Source organism: Mastigoproctus giganteus, chromosome 9, assembly GCF_048544385.1.
Source record: "Mastigoproctus giganteus isolate SK-2022 chromosome 9, ASM4854438v1, whole genome shotgun sequence".
NCBI lineage: Eukaryota > Metazoa > Arthropoda > Arachnida > Uropygi > Thelyphonidae > Mastigoproctus > Mastigoproctus giganteus.
In genome coordinates, this window is record NC_143583.1 from 202,350,730 (window position 1) to 202,371,748 (window position 21,019).

Below are 21,019 nucleotides of genomic sequence, written 5' to 3' on the forward strand. Positions count from 1 at the left end.
AATTACTTGTTCTTCGACTTGAGTTTGGAGGATTGTCGTGAATTAAGTTGAATGAATATATTGTATGCCTTCTTTAAAGAAGCGTAAGCTGCTCATATGATGTCATTTATAATTATTTGGACTATTTATTTTATCGCATATCTTAATTTCATAGCATCTTGGTATGTTATGGAGAAGATTAAACCTACCACAGTGTGCTGATGTTAGCAGTCGGAGTTAGTCATTTTTCTTTTGTACAGTGTTGTTAAGATATTCGTTTTATGGCGATTTTGAAATACGGACAATTATTGACTAATTTCCTTTTAGAGTGACTGGAGCGTTGAGCTTAATGCCATGGGTAATTGCTTTAGTCGTTCAGCCAACAAAAATGTGAAGAAAGGTGAAACTCCTGGGCAGCCACCTGTCGACAGAGAACCAGGTGAAAGCGGTCCTTCTACAATCCCTCCCCCCGGACCGAATCAGCCACCGACAGGTCCTCGTTACCCTAATGACATTAAATGTGGGCCTAGCCTTCCACCGGTACCATCAGATTCTGATAGTTCTTCTGGTTCTAGTGCGAAAATATTTGTTGCATTATATGATTACGATGCACGGACGGATGAAGATTTGAGTTTTAAAAAAGGCGAACACTTAGAAATTCTTAATGATACACAGGGAGACTGGTGGTATGCCAGGTCGAAGGCAACTAAACAAGAAGGTTACATTCCATCAAACTATGTCGCCAAACTGAAATCGATTGAAGCAGAACCGTAAGTAGCCTTGTATTTTGAAAACATTTGTGTCCAAGTTGAATTAGTTTTCATTTCTAGTTATGTACTAGAAATGAAATTCTATTCCAAGTGTGTTGGACGAGTTTTCACTGGATTGGACCTTATTAAATTGACGTGCATGTGTTTTAAATTAGGTTTTGTCCGCCCATTTAGGGGGTGTTGTCAAAGTTTATAAATTTGGTTATATGATCAGATCAAATTGTTTCAAAATTGTACACTAGATCTTTGATTACCCATGTTAATAATCTGGAGTGGAATGCAGTTAATAAAACAAATTCTAATTATTCACAAGAAATCACTAATTGTATACAGAGCAGATATACATAATGAAGGTCAAAAGAAATTAATCAATTTATTCACAGGGAATGCAGAATATGCATGTAATTAGCATTAGTTGAGGCATATTAATTTTAACTTCTCAGATATTGACTGGAACTTTTGGGTTGGTCACTCACACACTACTAAGACTTTTTTGGATTTATTGGATGGTTGTTTTCTGCAGCAGCATGTTCGAGAGGCAAACAGAGAGGTTAATACCCTTTATCTGATTATCAGCAGTAATCATTTGGGTATTAAGAATTTGCAGATAAAGGAACCACTAGGTGGCAGTGATCACAGTGTACTGATGTGGGATTTACTTAAAGATATAATTACCATCGGGTTAAAGGAAAGGGTTTTTGCTTTCATAAAGGTGAGTACAGTGGTCTCAGACAGTTTTTAAATTTTGTACAGTGGGATCAACTGATGATGTTACCAACAGTAAATTCTAAGTGGGAAGCATTCAAGGAATTAATCGTGGAAGCTACTAAAAGTTTCATTCCTATTAAGAAATATTGTTCAAGGTTTAGGCCTAAATGGTTATCAAATGAACTAATGAGACTTGTGACAGAGAAGAAAAATGCATGGGATGCATATAAATTATTAAGCGACTCAGAAGATTATGGCAGATATAAGCTAGTCTATAATCAGGTCACAAAGGAGGTTAGGCAGGCAAAGGCATTTTACGAGAAATCTTTGGCAAAAGATGCTAAGAAAAACAGCAAGGATTTCTTTACTTATATAAACTAAAAAGAAGGGGGTGAATCTGATTGGTCCACTTGACATCGATGGTTCGACTGTTGATGATCCTGCTCAGATAGCAAACAAACTGAATGAGTATTTTGCATCTACATTCACACATGAGGAATTATTAAAGTTTGAAAATGGCATGTTATCAAAAAATGTTATCAAATTGTAGCAGGGTGCTTAATGATTTTGTAATAACTGAGATCAAAGTGGAGGAGAAATTGTTGAAGTTAAACATAAGAAAGGCACCTGGGGTGGATGGGATCTATCCAGTTATATTAAAGGAGGCGGCAAAGCAACTAAGCAAACCCTTAGCCATAATTATGAGAGCAACCATGGACTTCAGATGTGCAAATGTATCCCCAATTCACAAAGGGGGATCGAAGGGTGACACGAGTAATTACAGACCAGTTAGTTTAACTTCTGTTCCGGGTAAAATAATGGAGTCACTGGTTAAAGATGCATTGCAGGACCATCTAGACAGGATTGCAGCAATAATTCAGACAGCATGGGTTTGTTAAAGGAAAGTCTTGTCTGACAAATTTGATTGGATATTATGATGTGGTTACAAAGGAACTGGATGCAAAAAATAATTTTGATATCATATATTCGGATTTCAGGAAAGCTTTTGACACTGGTTGTGCATGGAAGAATATTGTACAGATTGGAGCAGAATGATATTAAGGGTAAGTTGCTACAATGGATAAAAGGATGGTTGAGTGGGAGAAGACAGAGGGTGGTAATCAATGGGTGCTGCTCTTCGTGGACTAATGTTATTAGTGGAGTTCTACTGGGTTCAGTGTTGGGTCCTCTGTTGTTTTGTATATTTATCAATGATATTGATGAAGGTATATCAGGCTCAGTGTCGAAGTTTGCAGATGATACAAAGGTTGGCAGGTTGTTAATGACAGTAATGGCAGTGTGCTACTGCAACAGGATCTAGATAATTTGGGCAGATGGGCTAAGAAGTGGCAACTGAAATTTAACCTTGACAAATGCATACGGGTAGAAGTAACCCCAGAGAAACGTACCAACTGTGTGGTACTATACTTAAGGTGGTAGAAAATGAAAAAGACCTGGGAGTAATTGTGCAGTCAGATACGAAGTTTTCTGAGCAATGCAGACAGGCTGCCAGGGCAGGTCATGGGGTTTTGTCAATGATATATAGGAATTTTGTTAACAGGGAAAAGGAGGTGATTGTCCCTCTGTATAAGGCAATGGTCAGGCCACACCTTGAGTACTGCATACAGGTCTGGAGGCCTCATTTTAGGAAGAATGTAGATTTGCTTGAGCGTGTACAGAGAAGGGCAGCAAGATTGGTGAAGGGAGTGACAGGATCCTCTTACCAAGAGAGGCTTAAGTTCTGCAAATTGCAGCAGCTGGAGACTAGGCACCTGCGCAGTGATCTGATTGAGGTGTATAAGGCCTTGAATGGATTGAGTACGCTGAATTCTGATGGGATCTTTACACTTGTTTAGATTATGAACCTAAGGGGGCATGAATTCAAAATAAGAAAAGACAGATGTAGAATTGATGTGCGGAAATTTGCCTTTAGCCAGCGGGTGGTAAATTGCTGGAACAAACTTCCTTCTGTCGTGGAAGTTGATAGGTTAAATAAATTTAAGGAGGAACTGGACAGGCAATGGTGGGATTTTTTTTTTTTTGGCTGATGCTGCATAAGCTTATACACTTGCTTTCTTGCATCACATGCCACTACTACTACATATGATGCAAGAAAGCAAGCTTATTGAGCATCAGCCAAAAAAAAAAAAAAAAAACTTCCACAGCAACAGATGAAAGTCTGTTCCAGCAATCAACTATCCTTTGGCTGAAGGCAAACTTCTGTGCATCCATTCTACAACTGTCTTGCCTCAGTTTGAATCTGTGCCCCCTCAGGTTCTTAATCTGAGCAAGTGGAAGAATCCTATCAGCATTGAGCCTGCTAAAACCATTCAAGGCCTTATACACCTCAATCAGATCACTTCGCAGGTGCCTAGTCTCCACATGCTGCAATTTGCAGAACTTGTGCCGTTCTTCATAAGAGCACCCCTTTGTTCTTATCACAAGTCTTGTTGCCCTTCTCTGTACTCATTCTAGCTACTCTACATCCTCCCTAAAATGAGGCCTCCAGACCTGTATGTTGTATTCAAGGTGTGGTCTGATCATTGCCTTATACAAGGGGATAACCACCTCCTTATCCCTGCTAAAAAAATTCCTGCATATCATTGAAAAGGCATAACTTGCTCTGGCAGCCAGTCTTCACTGCTCAAAGAACTTCGTATCTGACTGTACATTTACCCCCCCCCCAAAGGCTTTTTCATTCTCCACTTCCCTGAGTGTAGTACCACACAGTTGGTACATTTCTCTTGGGTTACTGCTACTCATATGCAGTACTTTGCATGGAAGTGTACATACAAGAGAAATTATCTACCAAAAGATAAAATTAACGTACATTAATGTTTTTTTTTTTTTTTTTGTTTTTGGTCCTAATACAAATGACAATCAATTAACAGTCAGAAAAACAATAATTCCTTTTTTTTTTTTTTTTTTTTTTAATATAACTACTTATAGCAACCACAAATAGGAGGTTTGATTAATCTCCTGTCTTTAAGATTGCCTATGTTGAATAATACTATTATTTTTTTGTTTCCAAAACTAGGTCTCCCTATTGAGAGATATTGTTATCATTCTCTATTGCTACAGCTTCCATTGTCTCACAGGGACTAGTGGGAGTCTCATCTTCATCTACTCTGAAAGGAAGTTACATTCTCAATAGGGTTCTATTGATTCTCAGATAGACATTGTCCAGAACTGTGATTGTGTGCAACTTCTTACTGATTGTCCCGTGCTGGGAAATATATATTTCCTTTTTCCATTCCAAGACAGTGACTTGACTGACTTTTTCCTCCTTTCTTTTCAAAGTCCAGTTGACATTTCAGTAGGCCCACACATATCAAAATTCTTGTTTCTTTCTTTGAAGGAACTGGGTTCTTTGCTTAGCCAGCAATCATCAAATTCAATTTCTATGCTATTTTCACATGATATTATTGTTATCACTTCTCTGTTTGGCCTTAATGGGTAGTAGGTTGTTTTTTTTTTTCCTTGTGTTAATCTTGTTTCAGTTGTTTTTACTGGTAGCACTTTCAAAAATAAGCTGGACTACTCAGCATTATAAATGTTTGTTGGTCAAATTATGGATTTCTGTTATGTTGAAAATAGAGTAAAAAATGACTGCTGTTTTATCTCCACTTAATTTTTAATTAGTGGACTTCAGGCTATCTGATTGCAGCCATTTTTTAAAATTCATTAGGCAGCTATGTGAAGTATAAAATCATTAAGCAATTTTTTTGTTCATTTGTGGATCCACTAGGTTTCCCTCTAAAAGTAGATCAGAAACTGCCATACATTCCACTGGTTACTGCTAGAACCACTTGTAAACTGAAAAATACTGGTAAGGAGATTATTATAGATAGTATTCTTAATAGAAAACATTGATTAACATCTTGATGTTTCATTTTCAGAAATTTGTAAAATGTAACAGACGATGAAACAAATTTAAAAACTTGCTTTTTCTCATAAATATCTTGAACCATTTGGATGAAAATTTCAAATTCAGCAACTAATTTAGAATTCTCATCTTTTCTGTACCATAAGCTGTATTTCCCTCCCCCCCCCTTGGATAATGTTACCCAAAATCTGTCTGCATCTTGTGGTCCTAAAGTATACTAATTGCACACACTAATGCTTTTATTTCTAGCTGTGGCTAGAGAAAGTAAGGTTAAAATGCCAAGTGGCCTGCTGCAAAAGCTAGTTTTTTTTAGTGTGTAATCATTTCAGATTGCACATTACAGAAGCAACAAAAAAAGGATGGTTGCTTAATTAAACACTGAGTTAGCTGCAGTTCCAAGAGGTCTTAGCCAGCCAACCAGCAGCCATTGGACTTCTCAATTAACAAAACCTTTAAAGCATGCATGTGTGACCACTGAATCATAACTTGGTGGCACCAAATTATGATTTCACACTACCAGGAGGAATAAAGTGACCAGCAGTTTCACAAGTATGTGAATAGGTGAAAAATTTGTGGGTGCATTAGTAAAACATGAAACAGCTTCAAGAAACTTGGAATTAGCATTGCCTTGATGGTAAATTATTGCATATAATTTAAAACACAGAATCACAAGTGCTTACTAAACAAAATGTCAGTGTGGAACAAGGCTTTTATTCTTTGTAGAGTGCCAAAAACTCACTGTCAGCACTGTTGCAATCATTTACTTTTTAACATTACAGTCTGAATGCCTGACATTCTTCAAGGAGTGACATGCAATAAAATATTTTTTTCCCAAAATTTTCTTTCTAAAATTTGGATGTGTTTTATTGTCCAAAAAATGTAATACTTTCCCATCTTTGAATTCGTTCAACAGTTTTAATTTTATCATTTACATTTAAAACAACATGTTCACATTGTCTGTTTTATTATGAGACAATCTACACAAAGTAGAAAAACGAACAAAAACAATTACATGAGGTGTAGGAAGAATAAAATTTAAATTAAAAATGTAGCAATAGAGATTAAAAATTTTTACCTCTATTTCTTTGTCCTTTATGGCAAGCCAAGATCAAATTACCCATTATCTTCAAAGAAAAACAGTGATGATGGTGTGAAAGTAAAGTTGATAGAGATGTGAAGGCGCTGCACAGTTGATTAACACATGGATAATCAAGGTTCCACTGTAATCTATTGACTTGTAATCAGTTGGCTTAGACATGAAACAATAGTGTGTGTGATGCAATTTGTTCTGTTGGGACAATTATATTACCTAGGCAATTTATAGCATTCTGGCAGCAAAAAAAAGTCCTTTACAACATATAATGCAAAATACTGATCATTTGACATTATATATTGTATTATAAGTGGTTCAAATTAAATTAAATATGTATTATACTATAAATGTAATAACTGTTGTTCAACTTGCTTTTCAGCTACTTGATGATGGCTTAATTTTTCTTTCTGATAAGTCTAAAATTAAATTTTTTTTCCCTTCTGATGTTATCCATTTTGTGTCCATTTTGCACCTTTGTTGAACCTTCCCAAATTTAATTAAATTCAGAACTTTAAAATGGATACATTGAGTGGTGTTGCCTTAAAGATTATTAATCCCTCTGTTTATTAGTAATCAGAGGTTTATAATCCTTAGATTAGTTCAACCCCCTCCTGTCCACAGCCATTATCTAGAGTCCCATTAATTTTTTCCAGAATACATATGTATATAATATCGGTGTAGATACACCATAGTTAACCCATAAATTTGAACTACGAATATAATGTAAAGGGCATCATTTTAATTGTATCTCATATTGTGGCTGCCTTCAGAACAAGATAGCTGGTATTGCACTACGTCAAATAAATAATGCTTCTCTAGTAGAGAAGACTACTGTTATTTATTTTCAGAGGATACCACCACCCATTATATCCTCTGAAAATAAATAACAGTAGTCTTCTCTACTAGAGAAGCATTATTTATTTGAAGTAGTGCAATACCAGCTATCTCGTTATGAAGGCAGCCACAATATGAGATACAATTAAAATGATGCCCTTTACACTATATTCGTAGTTCAAATTTATGGGTTAACTATGGTGTATCTACACCGATATTATATAGTTAATTACCAAAACCCATAAGGATTTATGCCTTGTGCATTTCATTTTCAAATACAGAATACATATGTATATAATAATTATTTTATTATGTTAATAGCACCAAAGTATAACTTATCTGTATTAGTGTATTATCTGTTTAAGTATGTGTTTGTTGGGCTGAAAAACCTGGAATAACTCTTGGTGGGAGGAGGCCCGATGCCTCCTGCCTGAGATCAGCTAACTATATCCTCGATTGAAGAGGACTTTAAAAATTTCTCCAGTCATCAACAGGAATGGAACCCAGATCTCTCCAAACAAGTGATAAGTGGCGAAACCACTTAGGGCCAACATATGAAAACGTATGTTTTCATGTGTTTGTCCTGAGTAGTATATACGTATATAAGTAGCATACATATGTATGTGGTGGTGGTGCAAGAAAGCCTGAGGCTTATGCTGCACCAGCAAAAAAAAAATTCTTGAGAGAGAGAGAGAGAGAGAGAGAGAGAGAGAGAGAGAGAGAGAGAGAGAGAGAGAGAGAGAGAGTAGAAAGAATAGAAAGAAATCATCAAGAAGGAGAAAAATGATGATATCCAGCTCAGGACCCTGGGTGTGCCAAGCCCATACTCACCATATGTGAGCCCAGGTTGTTTCAAATAATGCTTCCAGTAAAAGTGCTGTCATCTGTTGTCTATATTTTAGATTGCAGCATGAAATAGCTTAAAATTGGGAGGAGGATTTTGCACAGCGGCAAAACTACCATACTACCAAATCTACCATTGCTTTGGAGGTCAAGGAGCCTGATAGCTTATTTAGTACAGTTGTTAAAGATCATTTGGCAGTCAAGCAGAGGTCCAGAATTTCTAGTTTCACCAGTTATATCACACCTGCTAGCCTTATTCTGAATTCAGTAATGGCAAAATGTGCTACACACACAACTTGCTTTATTTGCTTGCCCCTTCCAATAATTTGTCTAATCCTTTACATTTATTCAAATTATCTAATTCCACAGTGCTAGATGGAAGTTGATACCTGTAATCAGTTACAGCAAAAAAAAAAAAAAAAAAAAATGCTTCTATTCTGTAACCATCTTCAACTTTAATTTGGTTCCCCTTATATGTGTAATTAGAGAAAGAGTAGTGATGACATCAGCATTTAGTTTACTCAATCCATTTAAGGCCTTAAACACTTTAATCACATGCCCTTGCAGGTGCCTACTTTGCAAGAGTTGCAGTTTGCATAACTGAAATTCAAACATTCTTGGTAAGAGTATTCATTTTAGTCTCTGACTAATCTTCTACCCTTCTCTGCATTTCTTCCTAAATTGAGGATTCCAGACCTGTATGCAGTATTCAGGATATGGCCTGACTATTGCCTTATACAATGAGATGGCCAGCTGTTTGTCCCTGTTGGACACCCAAAGAACTCAGAAATCACATTTAGAAGGTGCTGAAACTTTTGTATATTTCAAAACAGTGAAAATTCCAGAGAATTGTGATGTGTCATGCTAACTGCTGATTGAAAGCTAAAGCCAAGTAGAGCTTGGCTTTAGCTTTTTTTCAGTTTCTTGTTTTTTAAATTTATGATTAATATTTAAAATTTTGGAAGTAATGACTTTTGAGACACTTATTCTAACTTTTTTTTTATATGCTCCTACATTTGTTTTGAAATGCTGTTCATGTGTGTACTATTGAATTATTATTATTTTAGGTATTAGCATATGCATAAAGTACCTATTGCCTTTGCTGTATCCTTCGATGTGCCCACATGTATGGAAGGATGGACAAAGAAATACTAGTTTAAAAAGTAGTATTTCTTTGTCCATCTGTCTACCTGTAATAACTCAACTCTTAATACATGGATTTTTGTGAAATTTTATATATGGCTCTTTTAGAATTAATTATTACTACTAGTAGTAGTAGATTAGAGGCATAATGCAAGAAAGCAAGCTTATAAAGCAGTGGTTTTCAACCGGGGTGCCGCAACAACATTCCAGGGGTTGCCACGTAATTTGGGTTTAAGTTACTTAAACTTATTATTCTTTTTTAATTTATATGTTTATTTCATTATAAAAAGGTGTACAGTATTTAATTTTTTGGTGATCTATAATTGGTTTGCTTAGTACCTCTATATAAAGAATAAAATTATATAACGTATATATATAATTTATATTATGAAATGTAATTTTTATAATTATATTATCGTAATAAATATTATATAACATATATATTTTTTAAAATTATATATATATACACAGAGAGAGAATCGGATCTAACAGGCAGAAAATTGAGTAGGGGTGCTGCAAAATAAAATAAATTACTTAGGGGGTGCCGTTATTATAAAAAGGTTGAAAACCACTGTTATAAAGCATTAGCCAAAAAAAAAAAAAACCTTCCTACATAACCTGTTCATTCCCACCAATAATTTGTCTAGTTCTTCCTTGAATTTATTAAAACTGCTCAATTCCACAATGTCAGATGAAAGTTTATTCTGACAATAAACCACCTGTGAGAAAGAATGCCATCAGCATTGAGCTTGCTTGATCCATTCAAAACCTTAAAAATCTTGATCAGATCACCTTGTGGGTTCTTTCTCCAGATCCTGCAATCTGCAGAACTTGAAGTGTCTTGGTATGACCACCGTTTCATTGCCTTAACCCATCACATTACCCTTCTCTGCACCTGTTCCGGCAACTGTATCCTTCCTAAAATGCCATGTGTGCAGTACATGAGAAGCACACCAATTGCCTTATACAATAGGTAGTCAACTCCTTATCTCTGCTAGCAAAGTTCCTGTATATTGTAGACAAACCTCATGAGTTGTCCTGGAAGCCTATCTGCATTGCTCAGAGCCCCAAGGACTCACATCTGGAGAGTATGGGTTTGGCACACTCAGTGTCCTGAGCTGGATATCATCATTCTTCTCTCTCTCTTCTCTCTCTCTCTCTCTCTCTCACACGCACACTCACTCTCACTCACTCACAGGATAACCCAGAAATTTTTTTTGCCTGGTGCAGCATAAGTCTCAGGCTTCCTTGCACCATATTGCTTATAATAATAATAACTTCATATCTGACTGCTCAATTATCCCTTGGCCTTTTTTTTTTTATTTAAGACTTTAAGGTTAATATACCTTCATCAATATCATTAATAAATACCGAAAACAATAATGGGTCCAGCACTGAACAATGGGAGACTCCATTAATAACATTAGTCTCTGAAGAGTAGTGTCCATTAATAACTAGTCTCCTGCTCAGCCATCCCTTTATCCAGAGCAGTAACTTGCCCTTAATGCCACATTGCTCCAGGCTGTCCAGCAGTTTTTTATGTGCAACAATATAAAAAGCTTTCCTGAAATCCAAGTATATGATATTGAAAAAAAAATTTTTTTTTGCATCATTGTATCCAGTCATCTTGGTCAGACAAGATTGCCCCTTAACAAATCCATGCTGTGACTGCAGTATAATTGCATTCCTGTCTAGATAGTCCTGCATTACGTCTTTAACTGGAGACTCCATTATTTTCCCTGGAAGAGAAGTTTATCTCACAGGTCTGTAATTAGTCGTGCCACCTTTGTGAATTAGGGATACTTTTGCACATCTCCAGTCCATATGGTTCTCTCCTGAATCCAAAGATGCTCTCACAATTTTTGCTAAGAGTTTGCTTATCTCATTTTCTACATTCCTTAATATCATTGTAAAAATCCCATCCACCCCAAGAGCATTTTTTTTTTTTGTTAAGCTTCATCAATTTCTCTTCCACTTTCCTCTGTCATCACAAAATCATTTAGATCCCTGTTAGACTTTTAATTTCTAGCATTCCACTCCCTAAAGAACTCATCTGTGAATGTAGATCCATTATTTTCCCTGGAACAAGTTAAACTAACAGGTCTATAGTTACCTGTGTCACCTTTTGAACCCCCTTTGTGAATTGGTGATACATTTGCACAGCTCCAATCCATAGGGACCCCCCCCACCGCAAGTCCAAGGAAGCTCTCATAATTATGGCTATAAGGGTTTGCTTACTTCCTTTGCTGCCTCCTTTAATATAACTCCCATCCACCCCAGGTGCCTTTTTTATGTTTAACTTCAACGATTTCTCCTCCACTTTGCTCTTAGTTATTACAAATCACTTAGTTCCCTGTTTACTTAGTGCCAGAAGTTTGATAAACTTCTGGCACTCCCCTCATGTATGAATGTAGATGCAAAATACTCATTCAGTTTATCAGCTACCTGAGCATGATCATCAATAGTCAACCCATCTATGTTAAGTGGTCCAATCTGATTCATCCCTTTCCTTCTAGAGTTTACATAAGCAAAGAACTTATGTAAACTCTAGAAGGAAGCCAAAGATTTCTCGTAATCTGCCTTTGCCTGCCTAATCTCCTTTGTGACTTGATTACAGACTAGTTTATACCTACCATAGGCTTCTGTGTCACCTGATACTTTGTATTCCATACATTTTTCTTCTCTGCCACAAGCCTCATTAGTTCATCTGATATCGATTTAGACCTAAACCTTGAACAGTATTTCTTAATTGGAGTGAAAAGCCTAGTAGTCTCCAAAATTTTAAGTCCCTGAAGGCTTCCCATTTAGAATTCAACATGGTAACATCATCAGTTGATCCCACTGTACAGAATTTAAAAGCTGTCTGAGACCCCTGTAGTCACCTTTATGAAAGCAAAAGCCATTCCCTTTGGCCTTGATGGTAGTTACATCCTTAAGTAATTCCCACATCAGGACATTGTGATCACTGTCACCCAGTGGTTCCTTTATTGATGATGCATGAATATTGATGATGCAAATTCTTGATGCATGAATAATCACTGCTGATAATCAGATCAACAGTATTACTCCCTCTAGTTGCCTCTTCAACATGTTGCTGTAGAAAACAGTCATCCAATAAATCCACAAAAGTCTTGCTAGTGTGCGAACGACCAATCCACAAGTTCCAGTCAATATATGGAAAGTTAAAATCCCGAATTATAAGACATTCTGATCTACTGGCCCACTTTATTTCTCTGCACAAATGCTCATTATACTCATCAGATTCATTAGGCCCAAAACACACCTACTCTCATTTTTCCTTTCCCAGGGCTTATTTCACACCAAACAGATTCAACATTGCATTGTCCACCAACATCAATTGGATGCACTTCTTTAGATTTTTGTGTTTCTTAACTAACTGCATAACCCCTCCTCCCTTCCTGTCCTATCTATCCTTTCTGTACACATTGTAATACCACCTAAATTCCAATTCTGCACTGCTTATGTCTGTGTGACACGACGTCTCTGATATCCCAACAATATCTGCCTTTGATGTCGACTAGCACTTCAAGCTCATCAAATTTATTAGCTATACTTCTAGCATTGTTGTACATGCAAGTATACATGCACCTGTGTTTACTCTTAGTTACCCTAACACAGCCCACGTATTTATTTGTACCACTATGACCTCCAGCAGTCCTGGAAATCTCCATCACCTTGCTTTCCAGACTGCTGCTCATTCTAATAGAAGCAATGCAAGAATCACTTTCCCCTATGCCTGCAGCCACTGTTAACCTTTTAGTCTGTGTATCCCCCTCCAAGCTAGCAGTTTTCCGACCCACCTAACACTGCCTCAATAGCATCAGCAAATATTCTTGCACCCTTTCTGTTTAAGTGTGAACCCATCCCTCTAGAAGCAGTCTCTCCTGTCAACAAGCATAGACCAGGCTGAAAAAAATTCTACCCTTTGAACCTTGCACAATCTCTCCAGGGCCGAATTGATCGACAAGGCTCACATCATATATTCCCTATCGTGTCTGGGCAGAATTGCAGACACTTTTGCATTCAAACCTAACTCAACTTTTTTTCAACATTGACCTGTACTTGTTGAGTAAATCTGCAAATCTCTTACTCTTAGTGGCATTAGTAGAGGCATATGATGCAAGAAAACAAGCTTATGCAGCATCAGTCAAAAAAAAAAAAAAAAACTTCCACTTCACCCCTCCATTTGTTCGAAATACCTGTCCAGCTGAGCCTTAAATTTATTTAGGCTATCAACTTTCACAACAAGGGATAGAAGTCTCTTCCACCAACCAACTACCTGCTGGCTAAAGGCAAATTTCCACACATATGTCCTGCATCTGTCTTTCCTCAATTTGAATTTATGCCCTTTTAGGTGATTCTGAGCAAGAGGCAGAATCCCATCAGCATTGAGCATGCTCAAACCATTCAAGGCTTTATACACCTCTATCCGATCACCTCACCGGTGCCTAGTCTCCAGACACTGTAATTTGCAAAACATAAGCCTTTCTTCGTAAGAGCAACACTTTGTTCCATTCACTAATCTTGTTGCCCTTCTCTGTACCCGTTCCAGCAGCTCTACATCCTTCTTGAAATGAGGCCTCCAGACCTGTATACAGTACTCAAGATGTGGCCTAACCATTTCCTTATACAAGGGAATAATCACCTCCTTATCCCTGCTAGAAAAATTCCTGTATATCATTGACAAGACACCATGAGCTACTCTTGCAGCTCATCTGCACTGCTCAGAGAACTTCATATCTGTCTGCACAATTACCCCTTGGTCCTTTTCATTCTGTACCACTGTCAGTGTAGTACCGCAGAGTTGATATGTTGCTCTGGGGTTACTGTTTCCCATATGTAGTACTTTACATTTGTCAATGTTAAACTTCATTTGCCACCTCTCAGCCCATCTGCTCAACCTTTCCAAATCCTGTTGCAGCAGCATAGCGTCAGTAGTGTCCTTAACAACCCAGCCAACTTTGTATCGTCTGCATACTTGGACATTAAGCTTGATATACCATCATCAATATTATTTATAAATACAAAAAACGATAATGGACACAACATTGAACCCTGAGGGACTCCACTAATAACATCAGTCCACGATGAGCAGTATCCATTGATTACCACTCTCTGTCTTCTCCCCCTCAACCACACCTTTATCCATAGCAGCAATTTGCCTCCAATGCCACACTACTCCAATTTGTGCATCAGTCTTCCATGTGCAACATTATCAAAAGCCTTTATCCAACTATATAATATCAAAGTTATTCCCTGCATCCAGTTATTTTTGTGACTGCATCATTGTATCCAATCAAATTGGTCAGGCAAGACTTCCCCTTAACAACACCATACTGTGTTCGAGCTATAACTGAAGTCTTGTCTAGATCAGTGTTTCTCAATCTTTTTACTCTCGTGGCACATTTTCCAAAGAAGAAAAATTTCGCGGCACATCTACGCAGTCATAGAAGAAGAAATTTCTAAATTAAATAAATAGAATGAAAAATAATATTAGCAATTTTTTTTATTTATACTTATATTATATCTGTGTTATGCAAATAATTCTTACAACCAAAATAAAATATAAAAATAATTAAATAAATAATACAAAAAGAAAATATGTATGCCTTCAGCAAAGCTTTAAATTATTCAAATATTTTATAGAGATCAAATAAATTTTTATTTAAAAAATTATAGTCAATGTGACATATGTGATTGACGATGTTTTGTTATTTCTGCTATATCAGGTCTTATTTCAGACAGAGCAACTCGCAGGTCATCTTCGACATTTTCCAATCTTGATCGTTTTTTATTTTTCATGTTAGTGAGAGTTGAAAATCCTAACTCATATAAATACGATGTCGAAAATTTGAGTAAAATATTTATTGCTCTTTTAGATAACTTTGGATATTCATCTCTGACTGAAATCCAAAAAGTATCCAAATGAAATTCCGAATGTTTGATTTTTAATGTTCGATCGGATGAAAGGGAAATCAGTTCTTCCTCTTCTTCAAGACAAAGATTCTAGTTTGATGTATCATTAATAAAAAGATTTCGAATCCAGTCATATTTTTCTGATTTAATAGATGGAAAATATGTTTTCGTTGCCTTTTGAAGCAAATCCAAATGGTTTTTCACCTTTGGTGCAAGAAAATATCTCATCTGTTCAGGAATCTTAGTAAACATAGCTAAATTATTTTCATCAAGTTTATTCATCCACAAGCATAATTTTTTATCAAAAGCAATTAACTTATCTGTTGATGTTAAGATATTTTCGTTTCGCCCTTGTAAACTAGTATTTAAAATATTAAGTTGTGCAAATATATGTTCTATGTAAGCCAGTTTTGCACACCACAATACATTGTTAAAACAATCATAAAATTTTTGTATTTTCATACGATTCTTTTGTTTTCCTGATGTACTTATTTCATTTTTAAAAAATGCACAAAGTTTTGCTCGCAATTCTAAAACTTTTCCTCTAGAAAGCCAACGAATATTATTATGTAATAATAAACAATTGTAGTTAGATTCCATGCTGTCGCATAATTCTTTGAAAATTCGTGATTTTAAAGGTCTGCTTTTAATATAGTTAATTTTTATTACGTCATCTAGTACAATGCTTAATTCTGTCGGGAGAGTTTTGTTTACTAAAGCTTCTCAATGAATAATGCAATGTGTAGAAATAAGATTTTAATTTTTTTTGTTTTGCAAACGCCAAAAAACCTTTTTTTCAGGTCCGATCATTGATGTAGCACCATCTGTACAAATGCCTGTACAAAAATTCCACGATAACTTTGTCTTTTCGAAAAAGTTATCTACACAATTAAATATTTCCCTTCCTCTTCTCCTCCTGGCAATTCTAGACAAAATAAAAATTGGTTCATGATTAAATCTCCGTTAATGAATCGAACAAATCCCATTAATTGTGCTTTCCTGCTGATATCTGTTGACTCATCTATTTGCAGAGCAAAAATGTAACCATCAAGTTTTTGTTGAACATTTTTCTACTATATTTTCCGACATATCGATTATTTTTCGACTTATAGTATCGTTGGAAAGAGGAATTTTATTTCAGCTTCTGCATCTTTGTCGAACATACATTTCACCATTATACGACAAGCAGGACCGGTCAACGTTTCTCCAATCGAATGAGGTTTCCCTTTTTGTGCAATAAGTTGCGCTACTTCATAGGAGGCAATTTGTGCTTTGTCAGACACTTTTATTGTGTTTTCCAATTTTTGTATTTGTTTGGCACTATTTGTCATTAATCGTTCAAAATACCTTTTGTCTTTAGACATCAAATTTTGATGAACTTTTTCCATATGGCGTTTTAGCTTGCTAGGAACCATTGCACTGTTTGCTTTTTTATGTCCACATACAACACATAAAGGTAAGGTGAAATTTATGTCCCCTGTCCACGTAAAACCAAAATTTAAGTAATCTTCATTATATTTTCTTGTACTAATTTTCTATCTTTTTGGCTGAGATTCATCGGCACTGGTATTGTTCATATTTAATGAGCGTCTCGTATCGGGCGCCGTAACCTGGCTTTTGGTTCATCCCACAGCGCCAGTTCTGCTTACCAAAAGTGGCCCACTGGGCACTCACATCCTTTCGTTCGGGCTTCGAGTCAAGCAAGCCAGACTTCTCACCCATTTAAAGTTTGAGAATAGGTTGAGGTCGTTTTGGCCTCATGCATTTTTCTTCTCTGCCATATGTCTCTTTAGTTCATCTGACATCCATTTAGGCCTAAACCTTGAACAATATTTCTTAGTTGGTATGTAAAGCCTAGTAGCTTCCAAGATAAGTTCTTTGAATGCTTCCCATTTTGAATTTGCTGTTGGTAACATCATCAGTTGGTCCCACAGTATAGAATTTAAATACTGTCTAAGATCATCGTAGTCACCTTTATGGAAGCAATAACCCTTCCCTTTTTCCCTGATGCTAGTTACCTCTTTGAGTAAATTACACTTCAGCACACTGTGATCACTGCCACCTAGTGGTTCCTCTATCTGCAGATTTTTAATGCATGAAGAATCACTACTGATATTCAAATCAAGAGTATTACTCCCTCTAGTTGCCTCCAACATGCTGATGTAGAAAACAATCATCCAATAAATCCACAAAAGCTTTGTTGTGTGTGAGTGACCAACCCACAAATTCCAGTCAATATCTGGGAAATTAATATCCCCCATTATAAGACTCTCTGATTTGCTGGCCCACTCTATTTCCCCATACAGTTTCTTATACTCATCAGAGTCATTAGGCCTATAGCACACTCCTACTCTTAATTTTGATCTCCCGATGCTTATGTCACACCAAACTCACTCGACACTGCACTGTCCAGCGATGTCGACTGGCTTCACTTCCTTAGATTTTATGTGTTTCTTAACTAATAGCATAACCCCTCCTCCCTTCTTATCCTGTCTATCCTTTCTGTAGATGTTGTACTCCCCAAATTCCAGTTCTGCATTCCTTATATCTGTGTGACACCACGTCTCTGATATCCCAACAATATCTGCCTTTGATGCTTTGAGCAACACCTGAAATTCGTCAGATTTATTTATCAAACTCCTAGCATTGGTGTACACGCAAGTATACATGCACCTGTTCTTTTTCTTAGCTACCCTAACACAACCCATGTGTTTACTTGTACCGCAATGACTCCCAGCAGTCTCTGAAATAGCCTGCATCTTGTTTTCCAGGCTTCTGCTCATTCCAATAGAAGCAGTGCAAGAATTATTTTCACCTCTGCCAGTGACTACTGTTAATCTATTGGTCTTTGTCTCCCCCCAAGCTAGCAGTTTTCCGACCCACCTAACACTGCCTCGATAGCATCAGCAAATATTCTTGCACCCTTTCTATTTAAGTGTATCCCATCTCTGTAGAAGCAGTCCCTTCTGTTAACAAGTACAGACAAGGCTGAAAAAAATTCTACCACTTGAGCCTTACACAATCTTTCCAGCGCCGAATTGATCGACAAGGCTTTCATCATATACTCCCTCCTATCGTGTGTGGGCAGAATTGCAGACACTTTCAAATTCAACCCCAATTCACAGCTTTTTTTCAACAGTGACCTGTACTTGTTAAGTAATTCTGCTGGTCTCCTACTCTTAATATCATTAGTGAAAATGTGTACAACTATATCAACTTTTGTGCCCTTAAAAGATGATATCCGCTCTACAACGTCATCTACCTTTGCCCCTGGCAGACATACCCTGGTCCTGTTTCACCTATCGTTTTTACAAAGCCATGTTCGCCGTTTCCCTGACAATATGGTCACCAACAACTACTAGTTCCTTTGGGATCAGCGCATTCTGCCTTGGGGGTTGCCGCTGTGTTGCGTGATGACCAAGTGCAAGCTCTGGCGTTGATGTGGGCAGCTGAGAGCTTGATGGGCCCTCACTTTAGATCCTTCGAGGGCATCCACCCTGTCCTTCAAGCTGTCATATAGGCCCATAACAATGCTGAGTTGTCGCCTGATTTCGTTACACTCCTTGCATTGCACACACACAAAGACATTCCCCATGGCAATATCATGTCCCATACCCGATTGCTCCACAAACATCATGCAACCAATGCATTTTAAAAGGCTGTGATTCAGAGGGCAACTGCCCCCCCCCCCCAGTTCTCCTCTGAGCCACAGCACTCCCATTAGCTTGAGCCATTTGCTTTGCTGCTCTGGTCTGAGTCATGATTTCGATTTAATTTCAATAAAATTTCAATTTCAGTACAAAATTATAACCCTAAACTTGTATCCCAACACAGTTATAACGGTATATATATTTTTCAGTATCAAATATTATCTATGAGTTCCGTTTATATAACTTCCGTATCAAGTTATGTATTAATTATGTGACGTTTGTAATCTAAGTCGTTATATGTATTTAGTTAAACGTACAATTTAATTGAAAACAAAGTTTAACAAATTTAATAGATTTTGCTGATTAGTTGACAATATGATATTATATACTATCCTATACTAACACTATCTAGTTCGGGATATAACGTTGTATTGTATAAGAATAAGTTCGTACAAGTTACGAACAGTAAATCTACGGACACTTAAGTATTAATTAACATCGAAATCTCGCTGTTTTAATTCAGAATAAACTAACGATCCTGACTAGGTCTATAAGGTACTTATAGAAAATAATTCGATGTATCAATTGGTCGATAAAGTGGCTAAATATGGCTAAAAAACTTCTCGTTCAGAGTAGCTGCAACTTGTAACTCATGGATATGATGCAATTACCAGGCCGAGTAAAGAATAAATACACCAGATTAATCAGAAAATCACAAAATAATGCTATACTACTAAATTTAAATCAAAAGTTTTAGAAAAACAATAATTTCAAATCAATAAATAAGAAAATCCACTTAGCGGCTTTGAATACATCTGGCTCCCACTAGCCTCATCAGCAGATTATTAGTTCCAACATGTACAACAATGTTACCTTTTGTGCCCTTAAAAGATGATATCTGCTTTACAAGATCATCAACTTTTGCCCCTGACAGACAGACATCTGGTCCTTTCCACCTATCCTTCTTGCATAGTATATTCCCTGTCTCCCTAACAATAGAGTCACCAAAAATAATAATTCCTTTGAGACCAGCACATTCTGCCTTGGAGATTGCCTCTGTGTTGCCTGATGTACAGGAGTGACTCCTGCTGTTGAGCTGGACAGCTGAGCTTGATGGGCCCCCTCATTAATTTCTTCTAGGGCATTTACCCTAAACCTCAAGCATCTCATAGATGCCCATCAGAACGCTGAGTTGGTGCCTAATTTCTTGAAACTCTAGGCCTATAGCACACGCAAAGACATCCTTCTTAGCTAGATCATGTCCCGTTTTAGAAAGTTCAGCAAACATTTTTTGAGATTGTGATGCGTTGGAGAATCGCCCCCTCTGTTTCTTCCCTGAGTCACAGCACTCTTGCTAGTCTGTGATCTTTGTTTCGCAGCTCTTGTCTGGGTCATGATTTCCGTTTAAATACAATTTAATTAACAATGAAATTTAATAAGATTAATATTTTTGATTAATTGACAATACTATAATAAGCTAACTGTTTCCTAATTGAGTGCTTCTTATTATGCTATCTAGTTTTACTTTATACCTTGTGCTATCAATTCGAGATATATATATATACACACACATTATGCCATTTCTTATTGACTACAATATGGTGGCTAGTTCAACAATATTGGTGCTAACAGAGGGAGTCGTAACTTCCAAAAATCGCTAGTTAAATTCAAAATAAGAAGCTAACGAATGCTACCAAACCTATTTAATATCTCTGTAAAACACAATGTAGTATGTTAATTAACGAAGAATACGGTAAAAATTAAAAATACTTATCCCTTTACAGCAGCCAAAAATCCACCGACTGTTCTTCTGCCCATATGCTACTTAACCCATGATTATTTTTGTATATATTAATAAAAATGTGTGCAAGTGTGATGAATCAATATAATTAAATCAGTCTAGATTTATTATAGTGTATATACAGTGAATGATCACTGAATTACAACACCTACCTAATAGTGTTGGGCCACGATTTGTGCGGATAACAGCTGCTATTTGCCTAGACATTTACACCACAAGATGTCTGAAGACATTTGTAGGGAGCTGCAGCCATGCTGCCTGCAAGGCTTTCCTCAGTGATGAAATAGATGCCGTTCCTTGTCCGTGTGTCTCATTTCCAATTCCAAAACATCCCACAGGTGTTTATTTGGATTGAGGTCAGGCAAATTGGGAAGC

General features: G+C 36.8%; 1 protein-coding gene across 2 annotated transcripts in view; it reads left to right on the plus strand.

Moving 5' to 3' along the window:
* Positions 1 to 283: 283 nt before the first annotated feature.
* Positions 284 to 21,019, plus strand: part of LOC150081035 (tyrosine-protein kinase Src42A-like) — a 120,309-nt gene continuing 99,573 nt past the window's right edge. For both annotated transcript variants that reach the window (XM_090381045.1, XM_090381044.1), the window contains exon 1: positions 284 to 749. In XM_090381045.1, coding sequence (XP_090237171.1) covers positions 334 to 749 — 416 coding nt within the window. In that variant the 5' untranslated portion in view covers positions 284 to 333. The remainder of the gene's footprint in view (positions 750 to 21,019) is intronic.